This window comes from Larus michahellis, chromosome 2, assembly GCF_964199755.1.
Source record: "Larus michahellis chromosome 2, bLarMic1.1, whole genome shotgun sequence".
NCBI classification, from domain to species: Eukaryota; Metazoa; Chordata; class Aves; order Charadriiformes; family Laridae; genus Larus; species Larus michahellis.
In genome coordinates, this window is record NC_133897.1 from 99811403 (window position 1) to 99828989 (window position 17587).

General features: G+C 36.8%; 1 protein-coding gene across 1 annotated transcript in view; it reads right to left on the bottom strand.

Moving 5' to 3' along the window:
- The window catches only part of LPCAT1 (lysophosphatidylcholine acyltransferase 1), a 61134-nt gene that overhangs the window by 22822 nt on the left and 20725 nt on the right, over nt 1-17587 (bottom strand). The window contains exons 6-9 of the mRNA XM_074576409.1: nt 16357-16415; nt 10918-10952; nt 8204-8258; nt 4560-4642 (exon numbers count right to left, since the gene is read on the bottom strand). Coding sequence (XP_074432510.1) covers nt 4560-4642; nt 8204-8258; nt 10918-10952; nt 16357-16415 — 232 coding nt within the window. The remainder of the gene's footprint in view (nt 1-4559; nt 4643-8203; nt 8259-10917; nt 10953-16356; nt 16416-17587) is intronic.

A 17587-nucleotide genomic window follows, 5' to 3' on the forward strand; every position in this document is an offset into this window, starting at 1 on the left:
TCAAGTTCCATGTCTAACACTCTGCACTTCAATTCATTTGAGCATCTACTGTAAATATAAAAACATGTCTTTAAATGTTTGTGTAAGTGGAGAAGAAAAACAAAGTTATTGGAAAAATGCAAACCAGACTATGACTTTTTTTTATTTCTACAGGAAGTCTTTCTGGGCTCGCTACAAAAGAAACTTCAAAACTCCTGGCTAGTGTCACACATGTAGTTATAATGCTGAGTTCTAACACCAGAAAGATCAGAAAAATGAAATGCTCAATCAGGAATGCTGACAGAACTTCAGTTCTGAAGTGCTCACTATTTTGAAAAACCAAGGGGCAAGGGTGCCCAGTTTCCACCTGGGTTCACTCTAAACATCTTCCATATGCATTAAAAAAATAACAAATTTGCAGTATTATAACTTGCTTTTTTAAAAAAAAAAATATTGTACCATCTAAACCATATTATTTCCTATTTTGAAGATGGTCTCTGTAAGAGGAACTAACAAACTAAAGCAAAACAAATTGTGTTTATGTGTTAGTTAAGTGTCCAACAGGTCTGTGTATAATTATCTAAGCAGCTTACGTCTGTAATTATAGGCGAGGTTACTTTACGGTTGCACAGAAAGCCTGCAGTACAGATTTTCACACCTAGCTGCCTGCACTACCATGGGCTTATGCGTGTACAAAATGAATAGTGCTAATAAGTACATGCATCTAACTAGATGCTGAGCTACTGACATAGTCCTTTCAAATATATTTATTTGAGCCCTAACGGATAAGAGACAACTAGTATTTTTTTTAGAGGGAAAAAAACCCCCACCACAAAACAAATGAACTTTAAATGTGCATCAGTAGATTAGAAGATATGATGCATAAAAGCAATTTGGAAAGGTAAAGACAGAGAAAGAGTTGCAACTGATGAAGCTAAGAAGCAGAAGACTTTATAAAGCATAAGCAAAAAATATAAACAGTGACACAACCTATTACTAACTAAGGATAGTAAAATTGCCAAGAGGCAAAAAAAAGACGTCACATGCAATAAATACTCTACATTAGGAAACTATTAAAATGACATCTTTTATGAACAAAATGCTTTAACAGTGGTAGAGATGTTTCCTTTATCACTGAAGTTTTTTAGAAATAAATACTTATGATGGCAAGGTCAAATGATTTGTTCCTCATAATTCTAGAAGAGCTGGGGTTGAAGCCTCAAGTCTATGCATTGATGATTTTAAAACACTACCATAATTCCATTAAATCGCAAGTTAATACTTTGAAGATACTAAAAAAATATATTTAAAAATGTAACTATGTAGGCCAGAAAGCTTGACACAACTAGAAAATATACGTAAGCAGCAGTAAGTGTTGAAATTAATACATTAACAGATCAAAATAATCCACATTGACTACCATCAATGTAACGTGGTAACAGCTCACACACATGAAGATCAAAATGACAATTTTGCATTAAAAACTGGTAATTGCATAGGTAAGAAAGAAATTTTGGACTTTTATATATGCTGTAAAGCAATCAACCACTAAGGCTTGGATCTTGTTCATCCTCCTGGTGAGGACTGCAACAGAAGACATAACTACAGGTGAGCATTGCAGGAAGCAAACAGCCACAGGTGCAACTGAAAGGTCTGTAGAAGTTGTGAGCCTTAAATTAATTTTCTACCATGACAGTGTCCTTTAAAAAAATGGAAATGTATCACCTGGATTCTTGTGGAATTTAGTGACAGACCAGTGCACAAATACTGAAACACCATCAATCAAGAAGAGATCAGCTCATGTTACATTTGAATTAATTAAAACATAAACTAGGTTTAGTTTAGGAAAAAAAAAGTCAGCAAAATGAGGTCCTGAAAAGCAGAAGGAAAGGGTGCTTGCACAAGAGTAATCCCAGACTGAGTGACTTCTGGTCACAACGTTCACATCAATGAGATTATCATCCCCAACATGGTCCAGGAAAAACAAACCAGAGTGTGCATACTCAAATGGATGGTATATGGCAGCAGAAGACATGAAGGACACAAATGCTGGGTTAACACTTGAATGCATCTTCAAAAGTATACAAGCCTTGTCATCCTGGACGAGAAGGAATACAATAAAGACATGTAGAGCACTACAGCAGTTAAAAAACGGCATTTTCTTTGTTATTGGTGTGGCTGCCTGAGGGAACCCGAAGCACAAGAGAACAGTTATGCTTGAAGTCCCTGGCCTGAAACAGAGAGCCAGAAGGCCAGGCTCAGTTTGGATTTCAGTTTTTGGGCAAGTGAATTCATCTGTCCTCCAAGAAACCACTGTCCTAAGCAACCAAATCTCTGTGAATGACAGCATCTCCGTTGCCAAACATTTGATTTATATATAAGTGAACAAGACCTATCTAGAGACCACCCATCACCTGCATCTGTGGCTGCCCACAGAAAATCTAAACAAATAAGGCAAAGCCAAAAATTCTCCATACAGTCAACGAGTAGAAGCAGCATAAGAATCAGACATCCTGTCACATGCTTTGTTCAACACTTAACAGAATCTGTTCACGAGACAAGATTCTGATGAAGGCAAACAGATTTCAGGAGTGGAAATCATATCTATTGTTGCACTCAGCAAGTTCTATCAATTCCCTTTGAAATCAAGAGCAAGAGACAAGGTTTTGCTGCAATACTGGTTCTAGACTCACAAATGCATTATCATCTGGGACTGCCACCACTGCTGCTGTAAAATATCCAGTAGGATTAGACTCTTCGTCCAGAAAAATATGATGGGGATGAAGGGGAAAGCAGACATCTAAACGGATCCTGAATTGACCTCTTGATATCAAAATGGCAGACTGTCACCAATTCAATCTTCAAGAAAAGGAGACAAGTGTAGATGAAGCAGTAATATCATCCTTTATTCAGCAATGCAGGGTGCAATGTTAGCACCAAATAGCACCTGAGGTGCTAGAGCTGCAACGGCTACAGCTCCAGGACAGACTGACAGCATCTCAGCTTGATATCTCCTGTACCAAAAAGCCACATGAATGAACTGGGAGTATCTGGAGAACTGCCACTAGAAGTAAGCATCTGGAAGTGGTCAGGAGTAAATAAATTTTGGCTATGCTGACATTATTTTAATTGGTCTACAGTAATCCACAGGATCCGTGAGCCAGCATTCTGGTTTTTCTCCTATCTGCATTTTAACTTCAGAACTTTGATATCCAAACACGTTTGTTTTCCTTTCACATCAACACAGGATCTGCAGCCTTTTCATCTCAAAGCAAGCCATATTTGCTAACTCCCATTCTGACAGGCTTCCCTTTAGACCTGCACTCCACTTCTGTGACCCCAAATGCCTAAATTCTTCAGAGGTGTGAGGGAGAAACAAAGAAGAAGAGGAAAAACATCTCTTTTCTCCTACACGCACATAGAAGAGAAGGCTTTCAACATGCAGTTTGCTGTAAACTTCTGTTTTTCAAAATTTTTCCTTAGACCACACAATCCCTGCCATCTGACTGGAGTTCAGATTTAAGGTTTTGTAACATGGCCTTCTACCCAAAGTCTAAGGACAACACTTACATCCTGCCTGCTGACTGCCTTAAATTAGCTACAGAAGTCTTTGAGGCCACTGCAGCCGTAAGACAGGTTGATTCACACAGATCCTTTTGTTTTTTCTTTTGTGAGAAATGACCTTTCATATAATGGATCGAGTATTGACCTATTGTTACATTATAGGCCCAACATCCTTAAGGAAACTCACAGAGCTGGGTTTTGCTTATAAACCAGAGAATTACCAGTTTCTGTCTACAAACTGGCCTTTGGTTGAAACTAGTAACTTAGAAATGGAAGAGAAGTTACACAAAGGAAATTAAGACTTCACAAGTTCTTTCAAAATTAGAAGTAGACAGATTCATAAATCCTTCAAGAGTTATTAATGATCATAGACCTGAGGGTTATCTGTAAATACTGAAATGAACATCTACTGACTAATGGAAGATTTACTGAAAGAACAAAAAAATGAAGGAACAAGAGAGATTAATCAAAAATACAACAAAAGAGAATGAAAGTCCATGTATTCAGCGTTGGCTTTATTATACACTACAGACCAACTGTAGTAAGCGTCCTCTCATTAGCACTCAACTTCAATTAGTTTGCATTGTATCAATGCTCTATCTCCAACAGAAGCAGCTTTCCTGTGCTTTACTATTTGAAATAACCACAGGCTAACAATGAATACATTAAACAAAAGTCATAGCTTAAAATGCAACCTCAATAGCACAAAATTCAGTTACATTAATTTCCATAAAAATTCAACTATACGTTTCTCCCCACAGCAGCAAGCAGAATTGGCTTGTTATATGAAGATGTGTAAGAAAAATCCAAACCCACCAACTCCTACAGTTCCTGCTGTACTCGTGGCTCCCTGGCCTCCTCAGAGAGGAAGGCAACTGCTATATAAAGTTTTGTATATGCTACTGCAGACTAAAAGCTGCTTTGCAAATAGGCAACTACATTGACTTGATTTCATGACATTTTCTTGATCCTAAAATTAAAATCACACATTTTATTCGGTATCACAACATACTTACTCTGCCATTACACGTCTGACGTTATTGGCATATAACACCGGATTTTTTCTTTCTTCTTCTGAAGGAATATACACGGGTAGAAACTGCATACAGAGAACTGAATTATACCAAGAATATTTAACATTTAAACAATCTCTATTATAGCACTATGTTGAAAAATGTATAGTTTGTTGCTATTTACAAAATTATACTAACAAAGGGACTATAAAAGATTAAAAATTGAACTCCTAAATGCTTAAGGATGCATCATACTTCTAGAAATTCATGTAACAGTGACTGTTCATTTCTTACCTCACGGAACCCAAGTTGAGCTTTATCTTTCTTTCATAAGTGGGACCAGGAATTTTTAAATTATTTAAAAATATTAGCATTTTCTTGCACAAACTTCTACATCCTGTATTGTTCATCTCTTTGCAGACAACCAAGAAAAGCACCTGCTACATGAACACTGTTCTACAGCTTAAATATTAAGAATTCAAATTCTCAGGACATCAGGCATTTACTGTTTCCCCTGCACATTTTGAAATCAGGTATGACTGCTTAAAGTACACATCAGAAGTGGTTTTATCTTCTGCTGTTGAGGTTTTGAAAAATTTCTCCTTCAAATTGGACACTGTGCATTAATACTCAACTGAAAGAAAAGTTCTAAATAAATACAGGTGGCCACAGAATCACAGAACAGTTGAGGCCGGAGGGGAAAAATTAAACAAGAACTGCTGAGACCTGCAACAGAAGAGGCAGCTTTGGCTATGGTTTTAAGTGTTCATTGAAATATAACGTAAGCCCCAAGATCACAGCCAGTTTCACCTATAAAAACCCTCAAAACGTCCCATTCCTGACAAGTAACTAACTTCTCAGATAGAAGGAACAAGAAGGGACCACTCTGACTCCCACCCCTGCTCTGCAACAGACAATTCCCTTAGTAATGCAACACAATGAGATAATTTATGCACTAAGTGAACAAAACGGTCATAATCCTGTGGAAAGGTTCTCAAGTAGAAATCAAATTTGTAATAAGCTTAGTTACATTTCATATAATTACCTATCGGTAATGCAAAATGGCAATTACGTTCCAGAAATTTCACATTGTTTTTTGAAAAAGAAAATAAGAATTGGAGAATAAATATAAAGTTTATCATCTAAGCAAATACTTCTCAACAACTATGAAGTTAGCTGTACCTTCAGAATCGCATAATAGTATGATCAGCAGTACCCAAAATGCTGCCATTAGATGTTTGTCTAATTGTTTCTTAGAAGTATTCACTGTTGGACAAATCTTTAATTTATTTTGGGTTTTGCTACAGTTTTCTGTATAGGCACCACTGCAATTGAAAACATACAACTCCTATCTTCTAGCTTTACAAGCAGGTACACCAGCCTGATGTGATGTAATATACAAAAGGACAAAGACTGTGAAGCTAACGGAGATGGAAAGATTGTTCCTTCAAGTTCCAAGCCCAATTCTATTTCTTTTTCTTTGACTCGCAAATTACTATCAAGTCATTCATCCAAACACAGGACAAATTTGAATATGAGGCGATTTCAGAGGTGTTCTACATGTTTGCGCCTAACTGGACAGAAACAGCACAATCATTTCAGCACCATTAACAAAACTAAGGGAACTCTCAGCTGCTGCAGACTGTGATGGATGTATGAACACTGAAGCTGACAGGCCAGCAAAACAAGCTGACAGGAGCCAAAACAAGCTACATGTGCAGGTGATCACATACCCTTTCTTCTTCACAAGATTGCTTGCATGTCAGTTCCAAGTACAGGATGGATGGCCTGGCCAATATTTATAGCAACCGATAATAAAATCTACATAGATGCTTGCTTCTCAATATACGTGCTGGATGACATGTATGGTACGCCAGAACATACATACGCAGAGAAGCCCAGACTAACAAACTTCTGAGCCTGACTGCTGGCTGTTAGACCTCACGAGCTATCATTTAATCAAAAACATACTGAAGTTGTATTTTTGTTCTGTACATCTCCTTGAGTAATTGGATCTTCAGCAGTAATTCTGATATCAAGGCTGGCTGGTATTTGCCAGTATCTCTGTTCTGATGGAACAAAGCAGGAATAAACGCCAACAAACCTTGGAGACCAGAGGAAAAACATGACTTCGAACACAGAACAACTCCTTTTTCCTCTGCGTTCCTAAATATGCAGCACTTCCTTACAAAAACAGATTCAAGAAGTAGCTCTCAATCATGCTTGCAAGTATGCAAGTATGAGGTAGCGGTCTCACAAACAGCTCTGCTCCTTTACCAGCTCCTGATTTAGTAAAGAGTATTTCAAGAAGTCACTAGGTTTTTTTTTTTAAAAAAAAAAAAAAGACAACCAAAGATCATAACTTGTCCTTGTCCAAGTTCTGTACGTGCTACAGAAACTCAGCATCTGCTAGCAGCTGCTGCCTCAAAAAAAAAAAAAAAAATCAAGAAAGCTCAGCAGCATTCACTTCTGTGTGAAAGAACCCATTTTACTTGCCTAAGGCAGAAAATTATGTTCCTGAGATAGAATAAAAATCCTGCCAATCAACTTGTTTGTCTTATCTCTGTGTCAGGCAGTCAGCTCCCTGACCCTTCTACCAAAACCAGGCCACTGTTTTAGAAATAAGATTTTTAATTTTTTTTTTTTAATATACTATTAATAGCTGAAAGCATGCAACTAAATTGATAACAGAAACCACAAATTCCTACAATAGATACAACTGTTCACTGGCTGGTATTTTGTGCATTTATTATTTTTGAGAAGAATTTATAGCATAAATAAGTAAACACAGAGCATAGCAATGATAAATACTGTGATTAGCATATGTTATATGCTACAACAGTACCACACACGTGGATGTAAATATGTAATAGTTCTTCCGACTAATTTACCCTGCTATCAGTAAGAGATAAGTAGCTTCATTATTAAAAAAATGTAAGCAAAAGAACTGCAGAACATATCAAATATCTCATGTAAGACCTTTAAAGCACCATACTTCTCCACAAAAATGTAATTACTCTGTGTAAAATGCATAAGTACAGCAATTTAAAAGGAAAGGTATTGGTTTTGCATTTTCGCTATAACAGTCTTCAGCCTTAGGATCACATAGTGTTTTCGTCAAAACAAAGTTAAGAATATACATAAACTTAAATTTTCTTTGTGTTTCCCAATTTCATATTCTGAACAGTGCAGCCTAATACAAAAATTTACCCAGACATTAAATAACCTATATGACCTCTAAGAAACTACTTACTACAGTTTTTCTGTAGAAGACAGTCCCTAGTTTGTATACCAGCATGCGCACACTTGAATACGTAACACACACAGCTGGTATATATCAAATAGCAATCAGGTAATTAAAAGACAACAAAATTTGTTGTCAGAAATCTATCTACTCAGTTTAAATGAATAAGAAAGCAAAGACTTAAGCCAAGTGGAAAACTATATTTTGTTATTCCATTTTTAGGCTACATTTTCAGATACAGAAGCTATTTGTCTAAAATATAAGTGGTATTTTAACCTGTTTTTACAGACTGTGTTAACATACAAAGTTTGAATACAAACTCCTACTGCAAAATTAAGTACAATATTATGTATTCTGATACTGCTCAAGATACACTGTTTTTTTGTTTTTTTTTTTTACTGACCTCAATTTCCACAGAATTGTGAAGCTGACACAAAGTAAGCCACAGAATTTCTAACCTAAAAGGGGGGGGGGGGGGAAGGAAAAGGATGGAGGAAAAAAGTTTACATGCAGTGAAACAGTAGTACATTATGCTCCAAAGTCTTCAAGTAACATTCCTATTTGTAGGTATGATCATATTCAGATACAAAATTAACAGAAAAGGTCTTTAAGAATACTTCTGTACATTACATTCTGTAAGGTGGAACAAAAGCAATTTACACTGAAGTTGCATCTTAAAAAGACACCCAAAAGCAGGAAGACAAGCAGTAATATGATATACAGGTACTAATACCTACAGTAAGATAGTGTGTAAAGAAAGAGTAAGTCTTTTTCAGGAAAATGCCGTATTCAGCATATAGTTGTGAAGATTAATTATAGCCACTAAGATCTTATCATTACCTTGGTTTGGAATCAAAGTTCATTATACTTCAGAAGTCTGTTAATGAAATGCAGTACACGTGTTTTAGTAGCCTAAGACACAAGATACTGGAATAAACTTGACCTTAGAAAGCAGTAAGATTCAAATCCAGGAAAGGATTTAGTAAACCTAAATTAGGGAGCAGCGTCAGCAGCCACATTTTATACAGTATCTAGGTGGTTACAGCAGTCAATCACTGTGAGGGGAGGGCTGGATAAAATCCTCTTAGGCAGATAAATTGCAGTTCCTAGAAGCAACAACCTACTCGTTTTGCTATACATTCATTCAGGGCTGCAACTCTTTTTTTTCCCCTTCTGTCCTACTGAACATCCAACACATTAAAGCAAAGAAAAGGAGCAAGAACAGTGGAATTTGTTATTTGGAGCTTACATCACTGACAGGAAACATGAAAGTCTGGTTTCTAGGTCCTTGTCCAAGAGCATTAAAGTACCTCAATAAGTTACGAGTAAACTTTTCTCTGACAACTCTCTTGTAATCCTCAAAGATTAAACCTTAAGTTATAAATATTAATTTAAAAAACTGATAGAACTTGTAGCCAACTCAAGTCACATGTAGAGAAAGTTTAAATTGTAGGCTACAGTCAATCTTTGTTTTCAAGGTAGAGTCAATTGATCTGCTCTGAATACTCCAGTATTTAGAGTAACACTAGTAAACTAATAAAAATACTACTTTCCATAAGTGGAAGAAAGTGCATAGCTTCCACGTGACAAGTTTTCAATCCATTTTATAGACTACAACAACTTTTAACAAACAGAATACTTCTGCATAAATCAACATTTCCAGATCAAGGTTTTGGCTAGCTCTATGACAGAAGAAGAGAGACGTTTGCTGAGAAAATGAAGGCTGTATCAGTCTCAACAGTATTTTCGGCTAAGACATCAGAAATACATTTTAGGTCACTCAGGAGAATTAATCCTAATTAAGTAAAGCTGTAATTTAAACTGGCCCAGTGAATTTGCATAACATCACATGCTGCCTCAGATTCTGATTCAGCTTTAATTTAATTTAACTTTATTAGCAGAGGTCAGCACTTCCAAATAAGACTTTTCTACACATTAAAGTGATCTGAGGCAACACACCTACAAGTTCCTTCCCTCTTCTTCCTTCTTCTACGTGCTCTTGATTCCCCAGGTAGGGCACTAAGCTGGAAGAAAGCTACTCACCTTTCTCCCCTCTGGCTGAGTTAATTTGCTAGATGAACTACAGTGCAAACACAAGGGAAGAGGTAGGAACTCACAAGGAGAGAGGAGAAATCGCTGCATGCAGTAAATGCTGCAGTACCTGCTTACTCTAGACATTATCGTGGATGCCTCTACTGCAAACATGACAATTTAAGTGAAAGCTGAACCTTTAAAAGCAAACAATGATTTCCTCAAGTCTCCAAATCTGGACATGTTCTTTATTAGATCTCGTTCCCAGTTCATTCGAAGGTGCAAAATTAATTCTCAAAATTCTGAATTATTTGAATCTTGGCTAATCCCAATGGTTTCCTTGTTACTACTAAAGCATACGATCTCAGGTGGGACATTCAAAACCATAATTCCCAAGAAGGAGGCACTGAATCCATTGAATCCAACTCCCCTTTACTTAGGGTTCAAAATTTCTTGTTTTGATCTTCATCTAAACATTTCAGAACTTCTATACCAACCCCAACTTGAAAATAATGCTTAAAAGATATTTTTTTTCAAACAAGCAAGAACTGCTTCATTTAGTATTTTACAGTACACAAGTTTGCTAAGAAACCTCTAGAACTATATTTTGTTTAAAAAAAAAAAAAATCAAAGTTACATTCAGGCAAGATAAGGGAAACAGATCTCCAAATTCCCTTGAGTGGGTTGACTCTTTGCATGGGATTAGACCAATTTCAAACAATAGCCATACAGATTTTGTACAGAAATATGCCAAACTGACTTGCAGGCAATAGAATATGTGGAGCAAAAGCAAGTTATTTTACTTCATCTGCTTGGCTAAAAAAAATAATTTGAAATAAAAACGTAAAATCCATTCTGCAAATCACCAAAATCATAGCAGCCTAATTACACTATTTGTACCTGGATTCTTTACACTCAATATTATCGTAAATAGGGAATAATAGATTAAAGACACAAATTAATCCCAAAGAATAATCCAATAACCAGCAATTACTACTTGACTATATATATGCCTATAAGACACATAAACAAAAACTAATGAAGGAAAGCAATCATGATAGAAGCAATAAAACATAAACCACTTACGCTCCTGGCCCTTGCCACGTCCACGTGATTGTATCCTAAGAAAAGAAGCATGACAGTTGCAATTAATTTCTGTACTTTAAACTTTTGCTTCATTATAGATAGTATAACTGATTACATGCGACTAAAAGGTTTTCTTGGAAACTGCAGCGCTCTGTTTGCAAAAGATCTCGGCCCCAGTAGGAATCAGTCTACCTTTTACGTAGCTATGAAATACCCAGTAACCCAGTTTTTAAACACAGAATATCTATATTTATCAAACGTTTAAAGATCCAGGGATTCTTCAAATGCTGTTAGCCTTGGAAAAGAAAGTTATTTACTGTAAGCTGATCTTCCTCAATATGTATAGTCCATGTGTATCTTCCTAACCTATCCTGCTCGACAGGGTGTCCCTCAACTGTCCCTACACTATACTTGGACCTCCCAGAAACAGATATGAACACTCTATAACACTTCTGAAGTGTTTGGGACCTGCAGAGATGACTGAAAGGAAGTCTCCTCAACAGTAGGATGAGTAAGACTTAATGTCTTACCTCAAAAGAGTATTTTTCCAGTTGCCTTTACTCAAAGACAGCATATATCCACCTGCCTGATCCAAGAATCAAAAGGTACAATATAAGACATCTAAACCCATCAATTTACCCTCAGGCAAGACCAGCAGCACTTTTAGATGGCTGAGATGAACAGTGCGTAAAACACTAAGACAGGACAAATAGCAGTGAAAGAAGTTAACAAGATGCAAATACCAAAAAGGGAACAGAGACCTAGAAAGGAGCAGATAATAGGTGACAAGAAGGAATACGACGGTAAAGGTCATCACATTTTTAACTGTAGGACTAAGAAACAGCATAGGAAAAAACTGTAATACTTGGAGACAACATTTACGCGTAGAACTAAGAATCCAAAAACCTGAAAATGAGTTCCAAATTACTGTTCTGACCAACCGGGGAAAAAAAAAAAAAAAAATGTATGTCATTAATGGAAAGACAAGAGGACTCAGTAAATTCAGGTTTCTAAAAGATCAGAAAGATGTTTCTATCACCCTACTGAAAACGTTCCAGTTCAGTTATATGCTACCATTTGAAACCATTTTAGAGAGTTTAGGTGATTACATGTGCCATGATCTTGAAAAATGAAGCCAAACTCGTGTTTTAATTACCATTTAGAGCAAAGGGCTGTCACAATTGAAAATGGAAGATGGCAACACGCTCATAAAAGGTGAAAAATGTGATTACTGTGATAGATAACAGCTTAGAGTAAGGTCAATACGTCATGAAGGACTACTAAAAGTTTAAATCTTGACTTTCAACAATTACTTTAAATCAAACAAAATACAATAAAAGAACGATTCTATCTCTAGCAATCAACATACACGCATGAAAATAGACTTCTCCACGTAAGTGATCTTGGAGAACTTTAATGTCTATCGCTTTACTGTTAAACTGTTCCTGGCAATTTTGACGTCTCCAATAATACTGCAACTAAACACGTTATGAGGCTTGTTTTTTCCAGAAGGAACTTTCATTTACAAACCCTGACCGTTGCAATGTAGATAGCTGATAATTTCTCTAATCAGAGACTACGTCTGCTATATAGAACACCACCACAGCACTATACATACCCAACTCAGCTCCCTAAATTGCAACAGTGCAGAAGGAGACAAAGAAAAGAAGTGAGCTGTATACAGGTACCTTGCCTGGGCAATGGATCACTGAAGAGTGAATAGGTATTTCAGCATCCAGCCATTGCGCTGGCTAGCTGGCCAGACAAACTCAAATAAGCCACGTATCTATCAAACAATCCTACAAGAAATTTGCAATGTGAACGTCACAGCAGACATCCATGTTTTTTCTCATCGAGAACATCAGGATGCAGCAGGGATGACACCTGTAAACACTACTCGCTGGAAAACAGGATTCTCCAAGAAGCAGACCTATTTTGTAGAAGACTCCTGCCAGCATATCCAGTATTTTTATGATAAAAACAGCAAGCAGAAGACGAGAAGTGGTATTTTCTGTACCTAGTTTAGATACCTTTTATATTTATCACAGCTACCAGCTTATGCTTATGGAGAGCATTCACTTTGATGGCATTCTGAGGACACTTTGAAACTTTTGTATCTAGATAATGAATCCTTCGAATTGTGCGGAAGTATATCTTCCGTATAATTTCTATTTGACACAAGAAGATATTGAGAATCATGCCAAACTTCAAACAGCAGATTGGCTGTATTTTTACATGCTCAGTCAACTCCGATACACCAAAACTGCACAAGAGATGCTGCCAAACCTCTTATCGAATAGCACAGTTACCTGCAGCAGACACTTGGACATAAAAATAAATTCGAAATGTCTCCTGTGATATTTAAACATGTATATTGCCTTTCATAATTACTAGCACTCTGACAGAAAATTCAAATGAAGGAAAAAGCTGTATACACGACGAAAATTAGTGTAAAAACAAATTGCATGAAGGATTGCTGTAGAACCTATGGATAGAGACATTAGAGCATTTCTTTTAGTAATAGCTGTCAAGCATCCAACAGGCAAAATACTAGCAAACTAGATAAACAGAAGCAATTTTTGAATTTCAGGTCTAAACAACATTTTAAGCCTTACAATTTCGTTCTGCTCATGCATCAAGACAAGCAACGTATTAACATGCTACTCTTAAAAAACATTGATAAAGGACCAGAGACATCATCTACTGCAAACAATCACAAGCCCAAAGAAGAAAGATATTCAGGGGGCAACTCTGACTAGAAAGAGTTCTTCACGGCAACCAGAACTAGATTTATTTGCTAGAAAAGAACTGAATTTACATCATCACTTTTGCCACACATTTCAGTCCACTGCAGAACAACAGTACTTTCCCTAGATCTTGAACAGAGTTAGAGGAAATAAACATGTAAGAGTTCAAGACCATTCTCGCCTGTACCGTGGAACTCAGAGCTCTGAAGATAGATCAGAGCTGGCAGTTCAAGCTAAAAGCAGTGGGGTGACTGCACACAATGCGTATCTGGAATTCACTGACTAAGCAAAGATCTTAGTAAGAAATTCCTCTCTAAATCTAAAATTACAATATGCAGCGGTCAAACAAGACAACAAACAGGAAGTCAGAGACACCTAAAGTTTGCTAGAAACGCTGTCTTAATGTATGAAAAACAATGTTGTCTCCCTACTCTGTTGTTCTTACTTGCTACTGAACTCTTAACTGCATTCTAACCAAAATAAGCCTCACCTTCACATACCATACCATGCTCTTCCTTCCTCTCCTCATTCTAAGTTTGCTGCAACTCTTCTGCAGCCCCCAAGCTAATCTAAAAAGCACATAATAAAAGCAATTATTCCCTCCCCCCTGCAATGCTTACTGGAAGTAGACCTTAGGATGTTAAATGACTCGGTAAGGCACTGAAAACTAAGTGTTTTACAGCAATCAAAAGTAGTAGGGAAAAGTAAAGTTCCATACACAGACTCAGGCCAACTCTGATGGATATCTACATAAATGTTTACAGTTTCTTCTATGATATTTTGCATTAATATAAAAAAACTACGAAAATTTTCATTAAAATTTATATTGATTTACTTCAATGTAAACAGCTCACACTAACAGAGTATTAGGAACACCTAATATTAGTTTACAAAAAATGCATATTATGTACTGCAGGCAATAGATAATGGATTTTTGAAAATATTTGCAAGTTAACATTTGACAGCTTTATACTGTTATATAAGTTTAATAATAACCAAAAGATACAAGGTACACTACGCGTGACATAAGGCTCATGCATATTTGCAATTTAAGCTGGCAACGCAATAGAAGTTTAAAAATATTTTTAGAAAAGAATCTTTCTTCCTGCAAATAAAACAATTATGTCATGAAAAGACCCACGCAACCCACTACAATGCACTTAATACTATGCGAGCACAACAGGCTGCTATACTTGTCACAGCATCTGCAAAGATAATTTTTGGGTTTGTTACTGCAAACTAGTTGACTGCCATCACACCTTGTCTCAGTCAAGAGCAAACGGTGGTCTACGGATATTAACTTTATGTAGGTTCTTTTTTTTTTTTTTAATCAAACATGTTTTATACCAACCTGTAAGTTGACAGAAAGAACAATGGACGGAAACACTTATAAAACATAAGCACTCAGGTACCAAGAGGAAACAAAATTCTTCCTTAGATCAAGGGGTTGTTAACGGGCTAGTCAAAGAGACAACATGAAATCTTCTGATGTGGCATGCATCAGCAAAGAGGCAAGGCAGTCCTCATTTTACTTCTGACAGTCCTTCCACCCTCTCCTAAATAACCTCTGTTCTAGAAGGGGACAGACTGGACCTGCTAACAGCCCCAGAGGGGTCAAAAAGAAACCGGAAGTATAAAAGCTGGCGAAGTTTAAGAGGAAGCATCTTCTAATTAACTGAGGAATGCAGACAGACAGGATTCTGGCTGCAGTATGACAGGAAAGTACCTACATCAGGGTAAACTGAATAATAAAAAAAATAAATCCCTCTTCTCTGCTTTCCTGTAGGCTTGACCTTGAAGTAGATGAAGCGAGCTTTGTCTTAATTTGTTTGCCTATATCCTTACAAGCATTTGTAAAAATTGTTTAATTAAGATATTTTAAACAAACACTAATTTGCATTTTACCCGAATCTGATTCATATTAAAGAATTACTCCAAATTAGCTAGTGTCTAGCATTCCTTAGCCAAGCACATAGTGAAAGTAAAACATGGACCACAAGCCACCTTATAAAGGCGCCAAAGTTCTCAATACATTATTCTATTATTACCTAACTAGTTGTGTTAATTTGTGACTAACACCCACACAGGCAGTAGGTGCAGAAGCATCTTCGAGCAATTAATACTAAGAAAACGCTCCAGCACACACTGCAGTAGCAGGGAGCACACTGGAACACAGATCCTAGGCAGAAATTGACTGAAAGAAGGTAGATTTAAATTAGATATCAGGAAGTAATTCTTTACTGTGAGGGTGGTGAGACACTGGCACAGGTTGCCCAGAGAAGCTGTGGATGCCCCACCCCTGGAAGTGTTCAAGGCCAGGCTGGATGGGGCTTTGAGCAGCCTGGTCTAGTGGGAGGTGTCCCTGCCCATGGCAGGGGAGCTGGAACTAGATGACCTTTAAGGTCCCTTCCAACCCAAACCATTCTGTGATTCTATGATTTGTCATTTCTACAGTACCTCTTGCAACAACCTGAATAACTTTCAGAGCACCGTTTAGGAGTAGCCTAATAAAAGCAGAAACATTTAAACTGTCTCAGTTAAGACTATTTATATTGCTAGAAGCTTAAGGAATATAGGCTTATATTGGCTTAGCTAATAAGCATTTATTAATGCTTTCCAAATTTCTAAACCTAATTATCTAGCCTAAAAGACTACAGAAGTGCTCCTTATTTCCACTGCAAGTTGAACTTACCAGTTTGTTTGGATAACGTAAAACCACTGGCTGTACAGGAACTCCGGGAATAAACGCTCCTAGAAGGCACATATGACATAATTACTTTACAGTGCATTTTGGTACAGAAGAAATTTATTTCAGTGAAGAAAAGGAGTTATACAATTATACAATTAATGGGCTGATATACATAGGAATTAGTTGATAGTGAAAAAATAAGATCCGAAGGTAGCCTCAAAAGTAATCTAAAAAGCAAGCACTGGAGAATGAAACGTATACCCAACTTTTCAGCAGACAAATAGTTAGGAACACATGCTTACATTCTCTAAACTATCCTGTACCACTTACGTAAACTGTCATGTACATAAGTCAAAGCCCAGTACCAAATTAGCTTGATAAACGATTGAAAAAACATGAGGGTGTGCAAGACAGTTAAGTCAATATACCCTGTGGTCAACAGTACTTTTTAGTGAAGAACCTAAGTTTTCTTATGCAAAAGAAACTTTCTAAATTTACCTGAGCAACATTGATACATAGGAAATTCATCATCTCTGAAACAACAGAATTCGTACAACTTCTATTCTGTAGCTTTGGGACATCTAATAGTTAGAAAGCATTGAACTAGAGCTATCATACAGAAGTATCACTTCATTTCATGTGAAAATTACAGTTCTGATAACTAAGTAGCACAAGATCTCCAAGTGTCTTTTGCTAAGCATTTTCTTGGTTTCTAGCATGACAACTATCTTGCTTGAGATTTCTCTAAACATCTTCTCATGAAAATAATTCATAAAGATAGCCTCACTGGAACTATGTTATAGCAATTCACTAATTTATGCCTAATATTTTGATTAAAACTATGAACTGAATGATGGAAGTATACTGAATTCTTAGCATTACATTTGCTTTACAGAACTGCCCAGATGTAACAGAAGTAACTGTTAATGGAGTACAAACATCTTTAAATGACGGTTGTCTGAATGGGAGCCTGCAGAGATTTTGTTCCTCGCCCAGTGGTATTTTCTATTCAGTCTCCAAGAACAACAGCCTAAGCAACTTTTGGAAGAATCTGAAGATGACAAAATCTGAGTGGCAGATGACACCACCACCATTTAAACAAAACTAGACTAGCTTCCCCTGTATGACTAGCTTGCACAAACACAAAACCAAAGAACTATGTAGTAAGAGCAAGGAGCATAGACCACGTGAATAGAATGAGGAAAGGCATCCTGAAAGCAGTTACTTGAATAGA